The following is an 18,685-nucleotide window of genomic DNA, read 5'->3' on the forward strand; positions in this document are numbered from 1 at the left end:
TACAACACAAATTGTCATAGGCATATAAACTTATTTTAACAAAACAAAAAATCCAACAACATAGCTGTTGTGTACCCACAGCTGATTGAAATGGTCGCTACTGTTTATTTAGAATGGCCATGACACTGTTGAGTGCTTTAAAAAGCAAATGTCTACGAATCCATAAGGGTGAAAAATAAACTGGAGAAGCAGTATGAAAAACGGTGCCCTTTGTCACTTCCAAAGAAACAGAATCTGAGACATTAAAAAAGTAATACATGATCTTATATTTTCCGCAGTGATTGCATTTGTTTTAGAAGCCTGAATATAATTTTTATTTTCATGAAAATATTAACTGCTTATTTCGAGATAAGGAGATGAATAAGGACTATTTTCTGATTTCAAGTGAGAGAACAACTGGAGAGATACAAGAAATCTATGTTTCTTGGTGAACTATCAAGGTCAAAGTTAAGCATCGCTCAGTCATGTCTGACTCTTTGCGACCCCATGGACTGCAGCACACCAGGCCTCCCTGTCCATCGCCAACTCCCAGAGTCCACCCAAACCCGTGTCCATTGAGGTGGTGATGCCATCCAATCATCTCATGCTCTGTCATCCCCTTCTGCTCCTGCCTTCAATCTTTCCCAGCATCAGAGTCTTTTCAAATGAGTCAACTCTTCGTATCAGGTGGCCAAAGTAGTGGAGTTTCAGCTTCCACATCAGTCCTTCCAATGAACACCCAGGACTGATATCCTTTAGGATGGACTGGTTGGATCTCCTTGCAGTCCAAGGGACTCTCAAGAGTCTTCTCCAACACCACAGTTCAAAACCATCAATTCTTCTGTACTCAGCTTTCTTTATAGTCCAACTCTCACATCCATACATGACCACTGGAAAAACCATAGCCTTGACTAGACAGACCTTCGTTGGCAAAGTAATATGCTGTCTAGGTTGGTCATAACTTTCCTTTCAAGGAGTAAGCATCTTTTAATTTTATGGCTACAATCACCATCTGCAGTGATTTTGGAGCCCAGAAGAATAAAGTCTGACATTGTTTCTACTGTTTCCCCATCTATTTGCCATGAAGAGATGGGACCAGATGCCATGATCTTAGTTTTCTGAATGTTGAGCTTTAAGCCAACTTTTTCACTCTTCTCTTTCACTTTCATCAAGAGGCTCTTTAGTTCTTCACTTTTTGACATAAGGGTGGTGTCATCTGCATATCTGAGGTTATTGATATTTCTCCCGGCAATCTTGATTCCAGCTTGTGCTTCCTCCAGCCCAGCATTTCTCATGATGTACTCTGCATATAAGTTAAATAAGCAGGGTGGCAATATACAGCCCTGACGTACTCCTTTTCCTATTTGGATCCAGTCTGTTGTTTCATGTCCAGTTTTAACTGTTGCTTCCTGACCTGCATACAGATTTCTCAAGAGGCAGGTCAGGTGGTCTGGTATTCCCATCTCTTTCAGAATTTTCCACAGTTTATTGTGATCCACACAGTCAAAGGCTTTGGCATAGTCAATAAAGCAGAAATAGATGTTTTTCTGGAACTCTCTTGCTTTTTCCATGATCCAGCGGATGTTGGCAATTTGATCTCTGGTTCCTCTGCCTTTTCTAAATCCAGCTTGAACATCTGGAAGTTCATGGTTCACGTATTGTTGAAGCCTGGCTTAGAGAATTTTGAGGATTACTTTGCCAGCATGTGAGATGAGTGTAATTGTGTAGTAGTTTGAGCATTCTTTGGCATTGCCTTTCTTTGGGACTGGAATGAAAACTGACCTTTTCTAGTCCTGTGGCCACTGCTGAGTCTTCCAAATTTGCTGGCATATTGAGTGCAGTACTTTCACAGTATCATCTTCCAGGATTTGAAATAGTTCAACTGGAATTCCATCACCTCCACTAGCTTTGTTCATAGTGATGCTTTCTAAGGCCCACTTGACTTCACATTCCAGGATGTCTGGCTCTAGGTGAGTGCTCACACCATCAATGATTATTAGCATACAAGACCTTCCCAAATAAAGCATACAGTACCTTCTGAGAGCTTTGGGAATGTGCATGAACTATGAAATTTAAAATGTTTTCCTAGGGGTAATTACTACCTAAACCAAAGGTACTCTTTGGCCCAGTATTTCTTAACGAATGATTTGTGGTCTACCTACATCTTAATCATCTAGGATGCTTGTAGAAATGCAGATTCCAGGGCTCTGCACCTCTGGAGTCTGATTGCTTACTTCTAGTATGGAGCCCAGAGAACATCCCTGGACCACAGAGGAGAAAAGAAAGAAAAACTCAAAAGCAAACAAAGCCCCCAGTGTATTAGAACGGTAAGAGAAAAGGCGTAGTCTGCTCATATCGCTTCCTTAGCGCCAGGCTGCGGCAGCGCGGCACTGAGAGGGCCCCTGTACCGCAGTTTCTCTAGGGGCGGAGTCAGCCCAAGGGAGACATTGAGCTCCCCTAGTGCTGTGGGGAGATCAAAGGACATCCAGGGTTCTGAGGCCCAAAGAACCCCACATAGGTTGAACTTGAAAAGGCACATTATTATTAAATTGTCAGAAGTCAAAGAGAGAATCTTGAAAGCAGCAGAAGTGACACATCACACACAAGGAGCACACCCCACCACATAGACTACAGTAGGCACCCCCATCTGTGGTTTCATTTTCTGCAGTTTCAGTTACATGCGTTCAACCGTGGTCTGAAAACACTAAATGAAAAATTCCAGAAACAAAGAACACTTACGTTTTAAACTGCACACCTCTCTGAGGAACACGGGGCAACTTCGTGTGTCTGGCTCTGCCCTGAGACATGACTCCCCTTTGTCCCTGTACCCTTCTGTATGTGTGACCTAGTGTCAGTATAGGAAGAAGTGGAGTATATTCAGTGTTCGGTACCACCTGCAGTAACAGAGCAGTGTCTGAAATGTATGTCCCACAGGTAAGGAGGAGCTACTGTACAAGTGGATTTCTCAACAGAAATTTTGTAGGCAGAGAGACAGTGGAATGACATATTTAAAATATTGAAAGAAAATAACTATCAAACAACAATACAATACCCAGCAAAGCCATCAATCAGAAATGAAGGAGAGACTTCACTGAACAAACAAAATTTTGGGGGGAGGGTAGTTCACTCTAGCCCCTTCTAATAAATATTTCTTTACTTTTTAAAATAAAAGTCATTAGCAGACCAACTGAAAAAATTAAAATAAGGTCTGTAGATTAAATACTACTATATGTAAATGCTAATTTCCTGATTTTACTGTGATTTATAACATAATGTACATATTTATAAGAAATATACATTGAAGTGTTTAGGGGTAAAAGAGTATCATGTCTACAACTGAGTCTGAAAAAATTCAGAAAAATAATTACACATATACATATATAGAGATAGGGAAAGAGAGAGAAGGAAAGAAGTGGTGGAGAAGGAGATGATGATCAAGCAAATGTGGTAAAATGTTACTAGGGGAATCAATCTAGGTCAGTAGCACAATTCTTTGTACTATTTTTGCATTTATTTTCTTAAGTTATTTCAAAACAAATGGTTAAAAAATTAAATATAAACTGAAAACTACAGTACATTTCTTGTAGACAATATATGCTTAGATCTTTCCTTAATATAGTCTGACAATTAGTGTTGAAACCTCTCAGAGTTACTGTAATATTTGATATGGTTGGGATTAAGTCTACCATCAAATTACTACAGTCTTCAAGATGTATGCAAAGTAGTACTATTTTTTGCATATATGTCAGTTCATGTACAGCTAAAAGCTCCAGAGCTATAAAATAAATGTTAAGTACATACCCAAATGAAATCTTAAGAAACAATTTGAGAACATTAATTTTTTCACAGAATTTAAAACAGATATTAGCAAGTTCTGGATCTGACTACAACCTTCTAGATGCTGATGGTTAACCACAGGCAACCAAAATGGCTGTACTCAGTATTAGTGAACAGCAAACTATACAATTAAAGAACCCCAACCATCCTAAACTTGAAAAGTACTCCCTAGTCCAGTGTTTTTGGCTTTTATCCTACAGGTACCAGGAAACTTAAAAGATCAGAAGACTCTGGTTCTTCTTGTGGACACTGCATATATACATACACACACAGATATACACATGTATCTCTTCCTACCTAACTGCACACAGTAACAATTCCAGCTGTTACAACAACACAATATAATAACATCAGCACTGCGCCCAACATCAGATACCTGCACTAGCTGTTCACCTGCTGAAACGCTCTGCCCTAAGACTTCACCAGGTAAGCTGAACTACCACTTCAGAGAGACCTTCTTATGGTCAAATCTGAAGAAGTAAGAGAGTCTTGTCTATCCCAGACTTCTCTTGAGCTGACATTTTGTTCATTTACTTGATGGCCTGCAGTTTTCCCCATTAGCAGACAGGTTTTACCAGGGCAGGAGTCTTGACTATCTGGTCTATTTAGCTCTGTGCTAGTTTTAAAATATGATCACAGATTCTCTGATAGGCCTCTCTTCAAGTAGTGGGGGCTTAATTCTACTTTCCTTGGGGGTAACTTCCCATGAATAAAACATGGTGGACGTGGCTGTGTGTGATTTCCAGGACTCAATTAGAAAAGACACCATGGCTTTCTCCTTGTGCTCTCTATTCGATCTCCTGCTCTAGCGTCATCAGCTGCTGTGACACATGGCACAGAGGTCCCCATGGTAAAGAATGAAGGTCTCTTGCCAACAGCCAGCAAGGAACTGGGGCCTTTTGCTAATGTTTCGTGAGTGAGCCATCTTGGAGAGGACCCACTGGGCCTACATCTTCAGATGCCTGCAACTCCAAATCATGTCTCGGCTGGAATCACATGAGAGACCTCGTGAGAGCCCCAACTACTCAGCTAGAATTGTTCTCAAGTTTCTTACTCAGAAACAGAAAGATAACTGCCGCTTTAAGCTTCTAGGTTTGGAGGTAATTTATTACAAAGCAACAGACAACAAACACAATGACTGAATCACCAATTCTTACTATAATGCCTGGTGTATGTAAAGATCCCAGTAAATGTTTGCTGAATGACTGAACAAATTTGCTGAATGACCAACAAAATTGTGGGTGTTAGCAAACACGCACAATTCAGTTCAGTCGCTCAGTCATGTCTGACTCTTTGCGACCCCATGGACTGCAGCACACCAGGCCTCTCTGTCCATCACCAACTCCCGGAGTTTACCCAAACTCATGTCCATTCAGTTGGTGATACCATCCAACCATCTCATCCTTTGTCATCCCCTTCTGCTCCTGCCTTCAATCTTTTCCAGCATCAGGGTCTTTTCAAATGAGTCAGTTCTTCACATCAGGTGGCCAAAGTATTGGAGTTTTAGCTTTCACATCAGTCCTTCCAGTGCATATTCAGGACTGATTTCCTTTAGGATGGACTGGTTGGATCTCCTTGCAGTCCAAGGGACTCTCAGGAGTCTTCTCCAACACCACAGTTCAAAAGCATCAATTCTTCTGTACTCAGCTTTCTTTATGGTCCAACTCTCAAATCCATACATGACTACTGGAAAAATCATAGCTTTGACTAGATGGACCTTTGGTGGCAAAGTAATGTCTCTGCTTTTTAATATGCTAAGTTGGTCATAACTTTTCTTCTAAGGAGCAAGCATCTTTTAATTTCATGGCTTCAATCACCATCTGCAGTGATTCTGGAGCCCAAAAACATAAAGTCTGTCACTGTTTCCATTGATTCACCACCTGTTTGCCATGAAGTGATGGGACCGGATGCCATGATCTTCGTTTTCTGAATGTTGAGCTGTAAGCCACCTTTTTCACTCTCCTCTTTCGCTTTCAAGAGGCTCTTTAGTTCTTCTTTGCTTTCTGCCATAAGTGTGGCATCATCTGCATATCTGAGGTTACTGACATTTCTCCTGGCAATCTTGATTTCAGCTTATGCTTCATCCAGCCCAGTGTTTCTCATGATGTACTCACAAATAAGTTAAATAAGCAGGGTGACAATATACAGCCTTAACGTACTCCTTTCTTGATTTGGAACCAGTCTGTTGTTTCATGTCCAGTTCTAACTGTTGCTTCTTGACCTGCATATAGATTTCTCAGGAGGCAGGTCAGGTGGTCTGGTATTCTCACGTCTTTAAGAACTTTCCACAGTTTGTTGTGATCCACATAGATGTTTTTCTGAAACTCTCTTGCTTTTTCGATGATCCAACGGATGTTGGCAATATGATTTCTGGTTCCTCTGCCTTTTCTAAAACCAGCTTGAACATCTGGAAGTTCACAGTTCACGTATTGCTGAAGCCTGGCTTAGAGAATTTTGAGCATTACTTTACTAGCGTGTGAGATGAGTGCAATTATGCAGTAGTTTGAGCATTCTTTGGCATTGCCTTTCTTTGGGATTGGGATGAAAACTGACCCTTTTCCAGACCTGTGGCCACTGCTGAGTTTTCCAAATTTGCTGGCATATTGAGTGCAACACTTTCACAGCATCATCTTTTACGATTTGAAATAGCTGAACTGGAATTCCATCACCTCCACTAGCTTTGTTCATAGTGATGTTTCCTAAGGCCCACTTTACTTTGCATTCCAGGATGTCTGGCTCTAGGTGAGTGATCACACCATCGTGATTATCTGGGTCATGAAGATCTTTTTTTGTATAGTTCTGTGTATTCTCACTACCTCTTCTTGATATCTTCTGCTCTGTTAGGTCCATACCATTTCTGTCCTTTACTGACCCCGTCTTTGCATGAAATGTTCTCTTGGTATCTCTAATTTTCTTGAAGCGATCTCTAGTCTTTCCCATTCTATTGTTTTCCTCTATCTCTTTGCATTGATCAGTGAGGAAGGCTTTCTTATCTCTCCTTACTATTCTTTGGAACTCTGCATTCAGATGCTTATATCTTTCCTTTTCGCTTCTCTTCTTTTCTCAGCTATTTGTAAAGCCTCCTCAGACAACCAATTTGACTTTTTGCATTTCTTTTTCTTGGGGACGATCTTGATCACTGCCTCCTGTACAGTGTTACAAACCTCCGTCCATAGTTCTTCAGGCACTCTATCAGATCTAATCCCTTGAATCACTACTGCTGTATAATCGTAAGGGATTTGATGTAAGTCATACCTGAATGGTCTAGTGGTTTCCCCCAGTTTCTTCTATTTAATTCTGAATTTGGCAGTAAGAAGTTCATGATCTGAGCCACAGTCAGCTCCCGGTCTTGTTTTTGCTGACTGAATAGAGCGTCTCTATCTTTGGCTGCAAAGAATACAATCAATCTGATTTTCATGTTGACCATCTGGTGATGTCCATGTGTACAGTCTTCTCTTGTGTTGTTGGAACAGGGTGTTTGCTATGACCAGTGCGTTCTCTCAGCAAAACTCTATTAGCCTTTGCCCCGCTTCATTCTGTACTCCAAGGCCAAACTTGCCTGTTACCCCAGGTTTTTTTTTTTTTTTTTTAAACTTTACAATATTGTATTAGTTTTGCCAAATATCGAAATGAATCCGCCACAGGTATACCTTTTGCATTCCAGTCCCCTCTAATGAAAAGGACATCTTTTTTGGGTGTTAGTTCTATAAGGTCTTGTAGGTCTTCATAGAACCGTTCAGCTTCTTCAGCATTACTGGTCGGGGCACAGACTTGGATTACTGTGATATTAAATGGTTTGCCTTGGAAACGAACGGAGATCATTTTGTCATTTTTGAGACTGCATTCAAGGACTGCATTTCAGACTCTCTTGTTGACTATTTGTTGACTACTCCATTTCTTCTAAGGGATTCTTGCCCACAGTAGTAGATATAATGGTCATCTGAGTTAAATTCACCCATATCAATTCTTACTATAATGCCTGGTGTATGTAAAGATCCCAGTAAATATTTGCTGAATGACTGTACAGATACGTTAGCAAATACCCACAACCTACATTCATATAATGTTTTCATGTTTGCAACTGCTGATGCCGAATAAGTCTTCTCATTTGATCCTTACAGCAACCTTATATAAAGCATAACCTTACATCACATATAAGACATATCAGGCCAAGAAGTGATCTTCCCCAATTTGGAAATGAAAGTTGTGCTCAGAACTTTAGTAGTTTCTCTCAAGGCTACACAGCTGGTGAACACAGAACTCAAGGATCTTGATTTCTAATCTCCCAACACATGGCTCCACAACCCTAGGAGAAGGCATTATAAAAGGTGGCCTCGTGTCAATAATATTAAACCATTACTGATACTCATCACAACATTCTGGTGTTCGGCGGAAACAAACACTGACAGAACACTGCAGGCACATTATCCGCCATTATATGATGCAGTCAGCACGTCTTTAAACAAAACATTATCAAGTAATTGATGACTGTATTAAAACAAAAGGGTGAGTCAGGAAGGAGAAAAATATAAATAAAAGTATGTTGGAAAATTCTGTCTTTCATAATTCTACTTCCCATGATCCTGAGATCAAGCAAGCAGAGCTCATGTCTTTGCAGAAGATCCTGCAAGTCCTTGGGGATGAAGCAGATGAAAGCGGGAAAGGGGACTAAGCTTTTCATGTGATAAATTTCCCTGGAGCAGGGGTTCCGTTTCACTTCCACACTGAGGGTTTTCACTCAGGACATCACGCAGAGGCGATACAAGGAAGGATGGGGCTGAAGCTCTCGGCTTACTAGAAAGTCACCAAGCAGCACATGGGCTATACAGCTGGGACACAAAAAGAGAGAGATCAGCGCAGAAACGACTGCTGCTATGTAATCGCTAAATCGTGTCCGACTCTTTGTGATCCCAGGCTCCTCTGTCCATGGGACTTTCCAGACAAGAATAATGGGGTGGGATCCTCCTCCAGGGGATCTTACCACCCAGGTATCTTATTGCCCAGGGATCAAACCCACGTCTCTTGCATTGGCAGGTGGATTCTTTACTACTGAACCATCAGGAAAGCCACAGAAATGACTACAGGAGGTCAAAAGACACAGTGTTCATCTCAGCAATCTCTCTGCCAAGTGGAAACTGGGGGGTTCCCCCAAGAAGAACCTGGGGGAGGCAGCACCCCAGGAGTGGCGACCAGAAGCTGCAGTCTTAAGCTAACTTCACCTCAGCTGTGACCTGGGCCTTGTGGACTGATTTGATGATGAGAGTAAGATGCCACGTGAGGCACACAAATGTGTCTTAGGCTTCTATCATCTGATTATAATATACTCTTCAAGTAAGCTGCCTTCTTTCACAAAGTGTATGCATTTTGTCATTTCATCCATACCTGTGCTTCATAAGCTCATCAGAAGTGGTGTCTCCACTGTCCTTCAAGATGTGTCAAGGAAGGGAGTGTATCCTCAGCCCCAGCACAGAGCAGACTAAAAGCCGACTGTGTAGATGCTCACCCCACTTCCCTACAGTATAAACTCCCTTGTGACAACTTGCCTTCCCTGGCTCCTCTGCTCCTCTTTCAAAGCACTTCCTCCTCTAATTCTTAACTAACACTATATTTCTCTTCCAGCTAAAAGAGAAAATAGTGAATGCTGAAGGATTCCGTTTTAAGAACATCAAAGAGAATGCAATACAGGGCTAGTAATCAGAAGATAAGGAATTCTATCTGAAACTCTGCCAGTCTAACCTTGGTTAGCACATCCCTTGGTTCTAAGACTCTTAAGAGTCCTCATGTATCAAACAAGGGGGCTCAACAAGACAACCAGTTAGGGTCTTCTGAGATGAGAACTCTCTCTCACTACAGGATAACCTCCTCCTCTAGGCGCCTGCAGGCAGACCCTTGATGATAACTGAAGACAGAAGCGAAGACCATAAAAAGTGGCTGGACCACAGGAGACGTCATTAGGGAGCTGTAAAGCTGAGCCTCTTCCAAACGAGGGGTGTTTCAGCTACAAGTAAACCACTCTGTATGTGATGACATGCAAGCTCAGATTTAAACCTGGTTTTACATATGCAATACTTGAAATACATGATATGATGTGATTTATAATCTGCTTTTCCCTCTTCACCAAACAAGTATGAGAGAAAAGGACAGCAGGAATCCTCCCAGAAAGAACTAAAAGTATGTCAGTATCTTAGTGAATATATGAAACTTTATATTTTTAAAAAGCAGTTATCATCCAATTAAAAATAAATCTTAAAAAAGAGGAAAAGAAATACATGTATATTACTTCCTTACCTTTTCTGTTGGTATGAACTGAGTCCAAGTGTTGTCTCAGTCTGTGAAGGAAGAAAATGATGGTGAAAACACAGAAACCAAATGTTTATACTATAGACATACAGAATATCCACATATTTTATTACAGCTTCAACTTTGATTTTATACTCACTTTCAGGTTACATCTGATCCCTAAATCATGTGAAATGAACTGTCACACCATTATTATTCAAATGAGAGAACAATTTGGATTAAATTTTAAACCGACATGGAAATAATACAAAGTACCGGTATTTAATTTTTAGAAGTTTGCCAAACCAGTGCGTCCTATGAGAAGAGTCCCCTGTGAGGCTGCGTGTGTCTCTCACTGTTCACTGCTTCCCGGCTGTGTTTAGGGACTGGTGTAGTATGGTTCCTGCCATCATGGAGCTTGAGGTATGGGGGAGTCAGTCATTTTAAAACTAAACAAATACATATTTGTACACTGAATCAAGGACTTCAGAAAGTTGCTATGAAATTGGAAAGACACTATGAACGAAAATAATAGGTAACATGCTTAAATATGTCACAAGGGAAGCCCTGTCTGAAGAGATAACATTTATACTGAAGAGCAGTGGCAGTGTGTGGCAGTGGAGAAAACAGCTCCTGCAAGGGTCCTGGTACAGGGAAGAGCATGGGTGCTCAAGAAAGATGGCAGATTCATCTGGCTGGAGCCTAGAGAGAGGAGGGAGAGCAGCAGCAATGAGGCTGCAGGCAAGGCAGCACCCTGTTACGTTGTGCCCTGCTAAGAAGTCTGGTTGTGCTGTTCTCTAAATGCAGTACAAGGGGTCTGAAGCTGTAGGAGACAGTTACAGACATGGTCCAGACGACCTGAGTGCTAAAGACATTACTCTGGCTATAGTGTCGGAAATGGATTAGAAGAGCCAGCAATCACAATTCTAGGTGTATACCCAAAAGAACTGAAAAACACAGAGCAGGGACTGAGCAGGTGTTTAGACACCCATGGTCAGCAGCATTATTCACAACTGCAACGCATGGAAGCAACTCATGTGTCTATTGATGGATAAATGAAAAAAAAAAAAGTGTGGCTTACACATACAAAAGAATACTGTTCAGCCTTGAAAAGGAAGGAAATTCTGATACACACTACTACCTGTATGAGCCCTGAAGACTAAGTTGACACTTAGGCTACATGAAATAAGCCAGGACAAAAACTACATGATTCCATTTACATGAGATCCTCAGAGCAATCAAAGTCAGAGACAGACAGTGGAATGTTGGTTGCCAGGGGCTGCAGTAAAGGGAAGGGGGAATCATTTAATGGGCACAGTTTCAGTGTAGAATGAATAAGAAAGTTCTGGAGCTAGATGGTGGTGATGCAGAAACAAACATATACGTACTTAACAACACTGAAATACACATCTAAATATGGTTAAAACTGTAATTTTATGTTATGTATATTTTACTACCAAAATAAAAAAAGCTACAGTAATCAAACCAGTGTGGCAATGGCAGAAAGACAAACAGATAAATGGAACTGGAGAAGGGTCAAAAGTGAACTCACACATTTATGGTCAACTTGATTTTCAACAAAGGCATCAAGGTAATTCAACAGAGAAACATACATCTTTTCAACAAATGGTGCTAGAACAACTGGACAAAGCTGTGTGGAAGAAAATGAGCTTTTTAGCCTTTTTGGCTCAGATGGTAAAGAATTTGCCTGCAACTGAAGGAGACCTGGGTTTGATCCCTGGGTTGGGAAGATCCCCTAGAGAAGGAAATGGCAACCCAATCCAGTCTTCTTGCCTGGAGAATTCCCTGGACAGAGGAGCCTGTTAAGATTACAATCCATGGGGTCACAAAGAGTTGGACATGACTTTCACTTTTCACTATCCTTGTATCAGACCATGCAATCAGATTAATTTTAGATAAATCACAGTTCTAAGCATAAAATTATAAAGCTTCAACAGAAAAACACAGGAGATTATCTTTGCCACATTCTAATAGACAAAGATTTTCCAAACAGTACAAAAAAAACAACACTAGTCATTGAAGAAAAAAAAAATACACATTGACTTCAGTGAATTTTTGAAAATATGCTCACTAAAAGACATTGTTACAAAAATGAAAAGGCAATCCACATACTGAAGAGAAAATATTTGCAAACCACCTATTTGATGAAGGACTTGTATCCTGAACATATGGCAAACTTATGAAGCTGAATAATAAGAAAACCACTCAACATTTTTAAATGGGCAATTCTACAAACGTCAGTGAAGCACATGAGATGATGCTCAGCATCAGTTATCAAGGCATGGTGACCTACAATAATGTCCAACACGGAAAAGACTGTCCATACTAAGGGTTGGCAAGAACGTGCAATAATAGACTTTTAATACACTGCTGGTGGGAATGTAAAACAGAATCATCATTCTAGAAGAGGCTTGGTAATTTCTAAAGTTAAACTTAAAACACCTACAAATGTGACCAATCCACTCCACTCCTAGATAATTGCCCAATAGAAACAAAAGCATATGTACAGATACAAGAATTTTTATAGCATCTTTATTCATGGTAGGTCCAATACTGGAACAATCCAAATTTCCATCAACAGATGAACTGACACATGGATTGTGGTATGAACGATGGAATACCACTCAGCAATAAAGAGTAAACGCAAAGACTGGAAACCTTTCTTTTTTTCTATTAAATATTTCTTTATGATCTTGGAAAAATATTTTTATTTTCAAAGAACAGAAAATAACATTTGAATGGGAAAAAAAAGCATAAACTATTATATATGCAACACTCATGACTCTTAATTATGCTGAGTCAAATTCCCCAAAAGTACATTCTGTATGATTCTGTTTATATAAAATGATTTAAAATATAAACTGATAGTATCAGAGAGCAAATGAGTAGTTGCCTAGAGATGGAGAGTGAGGGTGAAGTAATTACCAAGGGTCACAAGTAAACTCTGGGGGCCATCGATACATGTATTTATTATCGTGACTGTAGTAATGCTTTCACAGGGGTATAGTTAAACTTTCCAAACTGTACACTTTAAACAGTTTACTATATGTCACTTTTACTTCAATTAAAAAGTACAACCGAAGAATTCCAGGTCTGTGGCCCCCATTTGGAGTCGACAGAAAGGAGACTTAAGTATCATCCATGCATACTTTCTAAAGGGGAAAAAAATATCTTCATGAAGAAAATCTGGCCAAGAAGATTACTCATCAAGAATTGCAAATAAGGAAGCTGTCTTGTGAAAGATAAGCAGATACAGTAAAGGAACTGTGGAAATAAGGTTCGCAAAGCCAAAAGTAAACATTGTTTTTAAAAGTATAAGCCACAAAACAGAAAAGTCATTTAACTATAATAAACAAGAATAAAGATCTCAGCACATGCCAATAATAAAACTCTAAATATTGAGAGAAAAGGGAAAATCATAATAGACACTACTGTGTGTGTGAAGTAACTTAAGAAATAAAGGTTTATAAATATCTTAAATACATACCAAAATTAAGCCTCTAAATCAAGAGATAAAAAGGCAAGTATAAAAATTAGATGGACTAAACACATATATAGTATGATTAAATGAGACAAACTTCTCTATTAAGAAAAACAAAAGGATCATGTCAAAAAAGCAAAGTCCAACTGTGAACTGTAAATACCTAATACAAAACGATGCAGAAAATCTTGAAAGCTGAAGAATGAGCAAAAATAAACAGGGTAAATACCTCCACCTTCTCTCCCCAAAAAAGGAGAGAAAAATCAAGCAAATAAATGTTATATTAGCAACAATGAAAAGATCCTGGTACCGTGTGCAAGTATTTTTATAACAGCAAAAAGAAATAAAAATAAAGAAACTGGGGGAAAGAAAACTGTAACTGAAACGTAAGCAAAGAGCAAGAGGCAATTCACTTAAAGAAAAATGAATGGCCAGTGATCATATGAAAAAGATGGCTAGCTCTCTAAACTGTGAAGCAATCCCCACAAGAAACTCAGATTTCCTATTTTACCATGTGATTAGCAGAAACCTCTGAGCTTCATGCTCAGAGATAAGGGTCTGTCAGGAGTACTCAGGGCCCAAGAAAATGCCTGTGCCATGTATTTCTGTATCGTCTATCAAACAGAAGACATACTTACAATACTGCAAAGTAAACGTCACTGAATCACAAACACATGAAGTTGGTGCCGCCTGACATACTGCAAATGATCTTTCACTGTGTCTGTCTACAAAGATAAGCACAGACTCCTTCCTGCCCACAATTCAGATTCCACTCTTCCACAGCATTTAAGGGCTCCGATCTCAGCCTACCTCACTGCTAGGCCCCACATTCCAGAGGAGTCTGAGCACTGTCTCTCTCTCTGAGAGCATCCCACAGGGATATAGAGAGGAAATTCTTCCAAACAAATGGAAAAGACTCTGCAAACATATATATGTGCTATGTTTTCAAATACTATTAAATTCGCTTATCATAAAAAAAATATGTTTATCCCTTAACCTAGTGGTTCTCAACTGGGGACAATTTTTGTCTTCCAGGGGCATTTGGCAACATTCAGAGACTTCATTTTTCTGGCTGTGCCAGGTTGTAGGGTCTTGGTTCCTTGACCAGGCATCCTTGCAGTAGAAGTGCAGAGTCTTAACCACTGGACTGCCAGGGAATTTCCAACATATCCTTGGTAAGACTCTGTATGCCTAAAACTGACTTCTTTTAGCTTAATTGTCTAAGCTTAATTGTTCAGCTTGTGCTGAAGCTGGCCACTCATCTCCTTTTACACATATTTTACGTTATTTTCTTAGTATTACCCTAAGTGGAGATTGTAATTTGTATGTTAAATTTACAACAGACTTGTCTGAATTAACACCAGCTTAGCTTCAATAGTCGATTCAATTCTGTCATTTTGCTATTTGTTTTCTACAATGCCCTATACTATTTTCATTCTTCATTTCTTTTAATCCTGTCATCTTTTGTCTCAGGTGACTTTTTGGAAGTGAAATGTTTAAATTCTTTTTGTGTATTTCCTATACTATTTTCTTTGTGGTTACCATGTGGATTAACCAAATATCCTAAAGTTGTAATACTTTAATTTGAATTGTTATCAGCTTTAACTCAATCACACTCAACGTGTACTTCTTTTCAGCTCCATCCCTACTTCTTTCAGTTGTTGGTGTCACAAAATTTATTCTTTATATACTTTGTATCTAAAACCAAATAATTATTTTAAGTATATTATTCTTTATGTAGAAACCAAAACGCGAAGTTACAAACCAAAGTGGCACTAATCATTGCTTTTAGACTATTAGGTTTTGTTTCTTTTTAATGTATTAGTCTCTTAAATAATGGAGAAAACAAAATGTGGAGTTTGAAACCACTGTTCCAATAAAACCCGCTTGTAAACTGCCCACGTTTCAATTCTACTGTGATCTTCGTTTCTTCACGCCTTTACCGTGTTTAGTGTTCCTTCATTTTTACCTGCAGGACTCTCTCCAGCATTTCGGGCAAGGGTTAGGTCTAATGGTAATAAGCTTCCTCAGCTTTTATTTATCTGGAAATGTCTTAATTTCTCCCTCACTTCTGAAGAACAGGTTTGCCAGAAATAGGATTCTTGGTTGATAGTCTTTTCCTTACAGCACTTTGAATATGGGGCCCATAGCCTTCGGGTCTCCAAAGTGTGTGATAAGAAATCTCTTAATAAGTTATTGAGGATCTTTTTCACGCGATGAGTCCCTTTTCTCTTGTTGCTTTCAGGGTTTGTCTTTTAAAGGTCTGATGTAGCATGTCCCGGTGTGCATCTCTGAGTTCACCTTACTTGGAGTCCACTGAGCGTCTTGGATGCTCACATTCACATTAATTTGTGACATTTTCAGCCACTGTATCTTCAAGTGTTCTCTCTTTTAATTTTTTAGGACACTGCATATGTTGGTCCACTTGATGGTCATAGGATCCAGTGACTTTTATTTAATCTTTCATCTTTCTGTTCCTCAGAATCAAGAGTTCTTCATTTCAGTTACTGTACTTTCAGCTCAATTTTCTTTTTGATTTCTATTTTCCCCAGCTTCACTGAGGTATAATTGGAAAATAAAAATTATTTACATTTGAAGCATACAATGTGATGTTTTAATATGCATATACATTGTGAAATGATCACTTCATAAAATTTTCTTTTGTGAGAACGATTAAGAACTACTAGCCGAGCAAATTTCAAGCATATAACACAGTATTATTAATTACAGCCATATTGTACACTAAATCTCCCGAACTTACTCATCTCGCAAAACTTAAATGTTGTACAATGACTGAAATGAAAACTTCATTAGAGAGATTCAAAGGCAGATTTGAGCAAGCAGGATAAAGAATCATCAAACTGGAAGATAAGACTATGGAAATTCTGGATCCTGAGGAACAAAAAGATGAATGATTAAAGAAAAGTCAGCATTATTATGAGAAAAATCTGATTGCTGTTGGCTTGTGCCCTTCTAGGGGTACTTGTGCTTCTTAGGTGGATTCTAATTTCTCTTCAAGTGTTTTGGTATCAAAAGTTACTGTCATGTCAGTGTTTCTGAACAAGGCTTTCTATATTTCTATTGATATTTTCATTTTGTTCATATATTGTTTTCTTGATTTTCTCCACATCTTCCTTTAGCTCTTTGAGCATCCTTAAAATGACTGTTTTTAAAGTATATCTACTTCAAATTTGTACAGTAGACCTGCTATCAGGTCTTTTTCAGAGACGGTTTCTGTTGATTATTTTTTTTGTTTGAGTCATTTTTCATGTTTTTTTTTTTTTTTTTACACACTGTGATTTTTGTTTAAAACTGGATATCTGAATCTAATAACATTCCTCTGACATCCAGAGGAATGAGTCTGGATGTGAGATTCTCCTCCTTTTCCAGAGTTTGCCGCCTGCTTGTTTCTGTTTATTGCTTTTGGTTTTATAATTTTTGCAGGCTGTGTCTATGCAAAGATAAACCTGAGGTCTGATCTTAAGGTCTTCTCAGGTCTTTTATGAACCCAGGCCCTTCCCTGAACATTCAAAATGATTTTTCTAATTTCTGCCAATTATGCAATAGCTTTTGAAGGTTGTTAGACCTTTAAAAATCTTCTGGGTCACTTAAGGATGAGGAACTTTTAAACAGTGGGGGAGTTGCAACAACAATGGCCACCTGCCTCTTTGTCTAACCTCTGAGATCAAAAGCAGCAGTCAGGACAGGGATCCCCAATACTTGGAGGACAGAGCCCTTTTCTGGCCACCGAGGCTCCTGCAGGCTGTGGGCAAGCTGTTTGACAAACACTGCACAGCTGCCTGCCACCGGGCCAGTGGGGGAGGGTGGTAACTGCTTTTATGCTAAACGCTGAAACGGACTATATTCTATGTTAATTTACGGACTATATTCTACTTTAACTTACCTCAAGCCTTCCCCTTGAAGTTACAAGCCTTCAAAAGACTCCAGAGTTCCAAAAAAGTTACAGTATTTTTGTTATCGGTGGGAGGTCTCTCCCATATAGATGTTCACTTGTTCTAGCACCCTTTACTGAGTGTTCCCCAACATTCTTCAGTGATTCACAAATCAAGTATCCATATATGTATGAGTTGGGCTGGACTCTGTTGCCTTTTCTGATCCATAAAAGTGGTTTAATTCATATGGTTCAACATAAAATGTAGAGATGCGCTTGTGTTTTACATATCAACTGTTAACCAGAAAACTTGCTCAAGTGCTTACTGAATCTAACAACTTATCTCCAGACTCTGGATTACCTCCATAAACTTACCATAATCTGAGGTGAATAACGTTTTCTTTCCTCCTTTCTAATCCTTTTAAGTTTTTGATTATTTTTCTTGCCTTACTGGCTACAACTAGGAGATGTTGAGTATCAGTGGTATTTAGTGGGCATCTCTAACCCAGTCTTCATCTCAGAGATAAAACTTGTAGCATTTTGCTGTTAAGTTTGCTCTCTACTATGATGTTTTCCATACTGCTCCTCAACAGATTTTTTTTTTATGGTTATGTGTCAGCTGGGGTTCTCAGCAAGATCCTGAGGAAAAATCCTCAAGTATTTGTGCTCATCTTGTTCTCATCTAAGAAATGAATTCAGCTTCCTTGTTCTATATACCAAAGCTTAGTAGCCCTGTCAACCAGGAATGACAACAGCCAAAGCACCACCTACAGAACACACGGCTGAGAGGACGGCTACGGTTTCTAATCATACCCAGGTGTCACCAGTGCTAACACAAGGAATGCACTGGAAAGAGCTGCACACGTGTCCTGCTGTGCAAAGAGCTCTGATACCAGGAAGCTGCGTAAGTACTACATGCCAGATTCTTGCTCTAACAGCTGAACACTGAGCAAATTATTTAACTTTTATGAGCCTCGTCTTCCTTATTTCTAGAAAACAAGAAAATCAAGTCCAATTTTTCTAGCAAATTTTTTATGAGTTGGAACAATTTTTACTGACTTACCATCAATTAATTTCTAGGACTTAAAAAATCACTATGAGCCAAAACACAAAAATATAAATTCCACAATCTGGGAGGGAATGCTCTCAGGCAAAATTCTAATTTTAAATCATGTCAAACAAAGCTGCTGCTTTGA

The 18,685-nt window shown here is 39.3% G+C and overlaps 1 protein-coding gene across 3 annotated transcripts in view; it reads right to left on the bottom strand.

The window, feature by feature from the left end:
• TMEM131 (transmembrane protein 131) overlaps nt 1-18,685 on the bottom strand; it is a 186,028-nt gene that overhangs the window by 107,169 nt on the left and 60,174 nt on the right. For 2 of the 3 annotated variants that reach the window (XM_070798242.1, XM_070798241.1), the window contains exon 3: nt 10,105-10,145. In XM_070798242.1, coding sequence (XP_070654343.1) covers nt 10,105-10,145 — 41 coding nt within the window. Of the gene's footprint in view, nt 1-10,104; nt 10,146-11,647; nt 12,747-18,685 lie in introns of those variants that run through there. The other variant, XM_070798243.1, reaches the window with a different exon arrangement.

This window comes from Bos indicus, chromosome 11 (genome assembly GCF_029378745.1).
Source record: "Bos indicus isolate NIAB-ARS_2022 breed Sahiwal x Tharparkar chromosome 11, NIAB-ARS_B.indTharparkar_mat_pri_1.0, whole genome shotgun sequence".
In the NCBI taxonomy this organism is placed as follows: Eukaryota; Metazoa; Chordata; class Mammalia; order Artiodactyla; family Bovidae; genus Bos; species Bos indicus.